This window comes from Papaver somniferum, chromosome 10 (assembly GCF_003573695.1).
Source record: "Papaver somniferum cultivar HN1 chromosome 10, ASM357369v1, whole genome shotgun sequence".
In the NCBI taxonomy this organism is placed as follows: domain Eukaryota; kingdom Viridiplantae; phylum Streptophyta; class Magnoliopsida; order Ranunculales; family Papaveraceae; genus Papaver; species Papaver somniferum.
In genome coordinates this window covers 81,471,678-81,479,526 of record NC_039367.1, presented here as the reverse complement: position 1 = coordinate 81,479,526, position 7,849 = coordinate 81,471,678, and the positions used below count along the sequence as shown (strand labels likewise).

The 7,849-nt window shown below is 33.2% G+C and overlaps 1 protein-coding gene across 1 annotated transcript; it reads left to right on the top strand.

Annotated features, from left to right (window-relative positions):
- Positions 1-3,291: 3,291 nt before the first annotated feature.
- LOC113315321 (phosphatidylinositol transfer protein 3-like) lies at positions 3,292-6,565 on the top strand. Its single transcript, XM_026563615.1, has 7 exons — positions 3,292-3,630; positions 3,962-4,079; positions 4,350-4,438; positions 4,517-4,563; positions 4,651-4,739; positions 5,464-5,597; positions 5,728-6,565. Exons 1-7 carry the CDS (start codon positions 3,520-3,522, stop codon positions 6,421-6,423), a joined length of 1,284 nt encoding a protein of 427 aa, XP_026419400.1. The 5' UTR covers positions 3,292-3,519; the 3' UTR covers positions 6,424-6,565.
- Positions 6,566-7,849: the final 1,284 nt, after the last annotated feature.

Sequence of the window (7,849 nt, the reverse complement as noted above, 5' to 3'; positions counted from 1 at the left end):
TTGTCTATTTTGAGAACTTGAGGTGCCAATAATTGAAGTATTTTTGAATTCACAACTATTTAAACGGTATTGCCATGAATGAGTAAAGTTCTTAATTATTGACTTTTAGTATAAGTAGTTTTGTTCAAATCGATTGGCCACCACGGAAACCATAAAATAGCTTGGTCCTTTTTTATTTTCTTCAAGTTTGATAAGTATCACCTATTTTTTGTTCTCTAAACATACGATAAGATTTTTCAATTCTATAAACCTAAACATAATTTTCCATGAAAATAGATGTACATACAAGAAAAAATTTCTCGCTTATACAATTTTTTCACAGATAAAAAACTTGTTACTTCGATAACTCAATGATTTTAGCAACCCATATTCCCAATTCCATGCAAAATGCAATGTAGAAAACGAAAGGTTCTACAGCAAGACCTCTTTGCAAAATATATTCCATTTGTGGTTTGAATAGTTGTTGATTATCTTCGGAAATTGACCTCATTATCCGGAACACCAAAAAACCAAAAATGTTAACACTAGCGGCTAGTAATTCTTATTCTTCTCCATCTATAATACAAAACAACATAGGTTTTTGAGCTTTGGACGGACGGATAACATTTTGAGAGACAAATATTACATCCGACCATCCCAATCTCATCCCAGCGAAAGACATCCGACGGTTGTCGTTTCTGTAACCCTTTCATTATGAATCAAAATTTATTAATCTTTAATTGTTGCATAAATTCTTAACTCAAAATATTCAAAGAAACATTAAATAAAATCATAATATATCATACATATATTAATTGAATTTAGTGGTGGCATGATAAATCAAGGAAAATGATTTGTGGCTTTCAGTTTTTATATTCCCATTGCTCCCAATGTTAGGTGGCATCCATCTTGGCGGTAACTCATTTTTTTCTTCTCATTTATCAGTTTGATTTTCTTTCCTTTCCTTTTTTTTTTCTCATCTTCTTCGTCTTCATCTCCTCCTCCTCCGTCTACACATATTCGATATTAATCGTGAATCCTAATCATATCATCAGAACTTCACTTATTTTCTTCTTTAATTTGCATCCGAGATTTTTTTTTTCATCCAGCTAAAATACACTTTCGATCTGTTTTACCATATTCTCCACCAATGATGTTTACAATGAAGAATTACACATGGAAATCGTACAACCAGCGGCATAGGCTAGCTACAGTTCAAATGATTCATTCTAAATTATGTTTCCTGCACGATTAACCCAAGGATAAATTATGAAGTGATGCACAAATCACCATGAATAAAATTCACTGTCACATAAATCATAACCATCAAAGATTTTTTGAAAGCTGGGTGTACAACGTGAAGTCCATTTGCATCCAAGATGTTAGTCCTTTCACTGTAAATAAGGTTTTGGGTTCTTTTTCGTTTACCGTGTTGACTTTGATATGGAAACTAAAGATTAATGATATTATTTTGTGAACATGGGTTTGCCTGGGATGTTACCACAAGAAACTATGTTGCACCATTGATTCCTCCGATAGCTTCAATAGGTCGTCGTCAAATTTTATCATATCCTTTTTTTGTACGGAAAAAGGAATTTACTGATATCCTTATGCACGTCAATTTCTCATGATTCTAAAGATTAAAGACTTCAAATTCTATCTACGTCTCCCCTTGCAACTCGGATAATTTTTAGGTTTTCCTTCTACTTCCTATAAATCTTTGGAAGGTTTTAGTACAACATCTCATAAATCTTTGGAAGTTTTTAGTACAACATAATTTTAGAAAAAACTAGTAATTATATTTACATATTCAAATAATTGTAGAATATTTTTAAATCCAAATTTACAAAAACAAAAATAATGGGAAAAGTCCACATGGCCGCCACATAACATTGGGAGCAATGAGAGTACAGGAATTGAGAGTCACAAATCATTTTCGATCAATCTAATGGGAAATGAGATTTTTTCTGTTTATTTCTATTCATAACTCATAAGTGAGAGATGCATACACACTATTACTTAAATGATTTTTTATTCGTTTTTGTATAATGTATATGAATACTTTTATGATGTATTTATGGACATTATTTTCTCTTAAAACAAAATAGAAAACTATCTTGCAAAGGAACACGATTTAAAATCCGTAAAAAAGAAAAAAAATTACACCGGTCAGATATCATATTAAAGCAGTGCCGTTACAACACGAGCTATCTCTAGATATTTATTAGAACTCTGTTAATCTCATGTGGTTATTTCTAGTAACAAACATATACTCTCTCCGTTCTTTTTTAATAGGCTGGTTTTGATTTTAGAGAAAACTAAGGAAATTAAGAGAATCAATCATTGAAAGTGGTCTCATGACACTTGTCAATAAAAGAAGTGAAGTAAAATGGTCCTCATGACACTTGTCAGAAAAAAAAAAAGAAGGTAAAGTGAAACAGTTCATAAACACTTGTCATCAAAAGGAATTAAGAGAAAAGTGATCCCAAAAAACTAAAGTAACATTTAACTTGACAATTAAGAAATCAGCTTATTTTCTTCAAACATTTATTTATAAAAACCAGACTATTCTTTAAAAACATAGGGAGTAGTAATTAGTTACAACTACGGTTATATTCCTCTGTCTGAATTACACATGAGAAAAACACCGGTGATGTGACGCTTTCGATTTCACCATAATTACCATCAACCCCCATGTCATCCGTTAGATCACAACATCATGACAGAATCTCCATTTATCCAACGGTGAATCCTGAATATTTATTCTGTACTAAACGTACACTGTGGAACATCGTACCAAATTATCAACCCGTAGCTACGAGCTACTGCTCTACTAGATAATAGCATAGCAATCTGATAGTCCAATATACAGTGGTGACCATTTGAAATGTTCACACCAAAAGCCCTTCCAAAACCACCATTGACTTATTCCATTGCACTATTTCTCGTCATAAATGCACTGAAACAGGATCAAATAGTGATTAATCACTTTGTTACCAAAGTAGAAATAATTTTCTCCCCCACAAAATTCGGTTTTTCCTTGCTACATAAATAGTTGCAACAAGGGTAAAATAGTACAACGTTGCTATCTCCACTCTCCAGGCACATATACATTGACGTTGATGTTAACAGTAACGGAGTCTAACGTTACTATCTCCAGTTGATGTTAACAGTAACGGAGTGTCTGCAATATAGTTGACTGCCTTTATTCGTTAAGTTTATAACGTGTTCCGTTAGTTAAATAAATCATTCGTTTGCTATAAATACCAGTTCTTGTTTATTACACTTAAATTCTTTTATTTCTCTGACTATTGTTTTCAGTTTCATCACTCAGAGAAATCTCACTGTTCACTCAGTCACTCACACACTATTCTTGCTCCACTACCATTACTTTCTCTCTCTAAGCTTTGTTTGTTTCTGTATCTTGAGTTTGTGTTTGGTTTTGGGAGGGAAGATTTTAAATGGTTGAGTGAAAAACAAGTTAAGTGGTCAAATTTAAAGAGTTTATTTTTTTTTTGAATCAAGTTAAAAGTAGTTGGAATGGGAAGAAAAGATCAGAATGTGGTTGGTGATGAGACTAAGAAATGTACGGAAAGAGTTGAAGCTGTTCTTAAACTTCTTAAGAAACAAGCTCCATTAACTGTTAAACAGGTATTGTTCGGGAATCAACTTAGTAAGCTGAGATTTTGATTTCCTAGTAGGGACTAGTTTGATTGATTTTTTGCTGGAACATGCTGTGATGATCTGATACTATATTTCAGTTCAGTTCAACTTTTTCCTCCATGTTTCTCTGTTTTCATTTGAATTAATGGAGTAATTCATGGTTTTAAGCTTGATATTTCTGTTTTGTGATGGCGTTATTTGAAGATGTTGATAAACATAGTTATGGAAAGGTCTTTAAAAAAATTGTGTTTGAAATTTCTACTACTATCGATTCATTTGGTCTGTATGATTTACACTCTGTTTTGTTCTTTTGTGGCAGGAGAAATTCTGTAACACAGCCTGTGTAGAAAGATTTCTAAAATCAAAAGGCGATAATGTTAAGAAGACAGCTAAACATATACGAGCCTGTCTTTCATGGAGAGATAGCATTGGATTTGGTAAGCAATTCTTCTTATTCACTTTTCTTTTTTGAATCTTAATTTTATCCTTCGAATCAGAAAAAAAAAACCGTCTTTTAGATACCTATGAAGATATGATTACGATTTTTTTCTTTTCTTTTTGCTTTAGAATCTTTCTTTAATTTTCGAATGTTTTCATTCAAAACCGTTAATAAATAGAAAGTCATTTCAAATACTTCGATTAATTTTCGCAAGTTGAAAATAAATTAATTAAAATCTTACTTTCCTTTGTTTCTTTTTCAAAAACAGAGCATTTGATTGCAGATGAGTTTCCAGCTGAAATCTCAGATGGTGTTGCTTATGTTGCTGGTCATGACGACGAATCTCATCCTGTTCTGGTATTAATTTGTCAAATCTCAGTTTTCATTCTCATACTAAGTTTTAGCAGAAGATTCATAATCCAATTCTTTTTTCAGGTATTTCGAGTTAAACAAGATTATCAAAAATTTCATTCACAGAAGCTGTAAGTAGAAAAACAAATTTGATTTTTCATATATTTTGATTATAATCTTCTTGATTTGATTTTCTGATTTACGTTATGTTTCTTTAGGTACATTCGATTGTTTGTATTTACACTGGAAGTTGCGATTGCTTCTATGCCTAAAGATGCAGAACAGTTCGTCCTTCTCTTTGATGCCAGTAATTTTCTGTGCTTTTCCTATCATATTGACGATATTATCCTTTTAAATCGGTCTATCTTTCTATTAATTATGTAAAGCAACGTTTACCTATCTCTAATTAAGTCTAACCCACGCCTGTAACTTTTTCTTTATTACTACGTACTTATACGGTTTTAGACAGGGTAATTAATACTCTGCTTCTAAAGCAGTCTGAAAATTCTCTCGTGAAGCCATGAACGTGATTCTCTGATAACTTAGTACTACTATCAGTAGTCATGCGTTAATTAATCCTTCATTAGTTCACTTTTTTTGTCACTAAAAATAAGAAGCTTCTTTATGGTGCATGTTAAATAAAGTAACAAATCACAGATAATTAATTCGTCTGAACAGAAATTACTATCCTTTTAAAATGTCTTAATCTGCTATTAATTCTTGGTCATTGTGTGACTTTGTTTGAATTTGGAAGGGTTAAAATGGAATTTAGTGATTCAAGAAATGTGTATTCTCTAGTTTGATTTTGATCTTGTTTCTAGAGTTTTTACTTTATCTCAAAAGAGTAGTTTCCAAGGGATTTTATGCTCTTTTCAGGAATTTGTAATTTACAATTCAAAAGATACCTCTTAAGCTTATTGAACTTTTGATTAAGAAATTCATTAAGAGAAAGTTGTTGTTTGATTAAGATTTATGAGGTGTTTGGTGGAATGATGCTCACTCATTTATTGAATTTTGTTTTGAATCAACAGGCTTTTTCAGATCAGCTTCAGCTTTCATGAACTTATTGTTGGCAAGTTTGAAGACATTATCTGAATATTACCCTGGACGTCTTCACAAAGCATTCGTCATCGATCCTCCTTCACTTTTTTCTTACCTCTGGAAGGTAATAATACTGTATTACATTTTGTTTACACCGAATTTGAAACTTTGGCTTTTTAACGATCATGTGTTTCGTAACTCACGAAACTTTGATACAACTAATACTTTAACACCGTTGATTGTTTACTTTACAGGGAGTTCGTCCATTTCTTGAGTTATCACCAGTTACAATGGTAGTATCATCGTTAGACTTTGAAGAATCATTAGAATATGATGATTTATCATCTTATCATCCACGTTCTTCATCTCTAAGATTTGATCCATCTGTGATCTCATCATCATCAGCTAAAGTGGGTCCATCAGCTTCATCGCGGTTTGCTTTCACCGTTAATCACAATTACGATTCCCTTAAACCTTGGTATCTTAGTCTCACTGACACGTCATCATCAAAAGTGGGTCCCAACATAACGTCCTCTTCACCTTCGTTGATGGGGTCAGCTTTAATCTCGCCTCTAAATGCTAGATCTTACTCGTTCGCATCACCAGCTGCTAGAACGACACGTGGAAGTTTACACTACCAGGGTGGGTTCGCCAAGAAACAGACCTTTTTCCCACTGACGCCATTACCACAGCGAGTGAGTAATCTGAACCATCCAAGAACACCAAGACCATCTTTCCTTCAATCTTCAGCGTTGTTTTTCAAGAGGGACTGTCAAGGTAGTAAAACAGAGAAAAGCAGGGAATCGTTTCTACCATTCTTGAGATTCTACAGAAGGCCGTACGATGAATTGGCTTATCGGTCAAAGATGAAACCTCCGCTAGGTGGACTCATTTCAATCATATCCCCACACATGAGACGGCGGCACGTATCTATGTCTCAAAGGTTTTAGTCCAACACAAACATGAAGAACTGAAGAAGAAGAAGAAGAAACACAGGAGTTTATTTTTGGTACATATAGTTAATAACAATATCTATTTAGCTCTTTCTACTAATAACCTAATATTAATGTTTAATTTACTTTTTTCCTTAAATTTTTTGGTTTAATGCTGTTGTTTATTGACATTCATTTGGATAAGAAAAATGAAGAAAAATATAGACGACGTAGTAAGTGGGATATGAAACATTGCGCCGTTGTATGTATGTCTGTTTTTGATGTTTGTAGTCTACATTCTAGAAACGAGATAACGTGGTTGCAACGACGAACAATTTTATAGCATATTAAGTTGGGGTGTCTATCAAATTGTGTTTTGTGTAGAAGTTTGGTTTGGTTTTGGGTCGTAATCAAGAATTTGTTCTGTTTGGTTCTTCATAATGAGAAATGTGGTTTGAACTTTCGGTGGTTGGAATAAGTTCATACTAGTATGTTTTATTTTATATTCATCATTTATTTCAAGAAAATAAGTGGAGACAAAATGGCAAGAATATGAGGTTAAATTTATGCGCGATTGGATAATTAGTCTAATCCTTGTGGTGATTCTTTTATACTTAATGCATTAACTAGTGCGGTAGGAATATGTGTCTTTGTTCCTTTGTTTGTATGTTGGAAAGTCAAAACGGTTGAAATTGAAATTTCAAAGCTTTGTTTGTTAATGGGTAGTGGTATGCGTATGGTGCGATGCGGTGGTGATGGTAGTGAGTATGTATTGGGAATTGGATAGGTGTCCATATATACTTGGAGTTTACTGTTTCTTTTGGGGGTTCCAAATTTCCATTTGCATTTTAGGGCAAACTTCAGAGATTACCAACTATTTGTTATATCTTTCGGAGTAATCTGGTTAGTTTCTTCTTCGATCACTTCTTTAGTCCCCATTACTAAACTGGTTAAATTTCTGTCTTCTACTTAGAAAGAAATATCGACAGGGACAAAGTTTATCTTTTCACGAAATTTAGTTTAATTGATATGTTTGGAGTAAAGTCTGTTGTCAATGTTGAGTATATGAGGTTCGTTGCTAACTTCAAAGAGTATTACGGCAATTGCATGCCTTGTCTTCTTGGAGAAAGTATTCGTGCACTAGGAACACCATGTTATACTCTCCGTTAACTAAGGTCCCCTGTACGGCAAGTAACACCATGTTATACTCTCCGTCAAGAAGTTGAGATTTTAGGAAGGGGCATGTGTCCTACATGGACATTGATCGGTCGTCGGTTGTGTCGTATAATTTTTCTTTCGGCCAAGCCTGAAATCCTGACTACTATCGATATTACGATTATATATGTATTACTACCGAGTACCAAGTTCATTTTATTTATTTTTTGATGTTGAAATTACCAACTCATTTGCATGTCCTATGGCATATCAAACAAACAACCGTTAC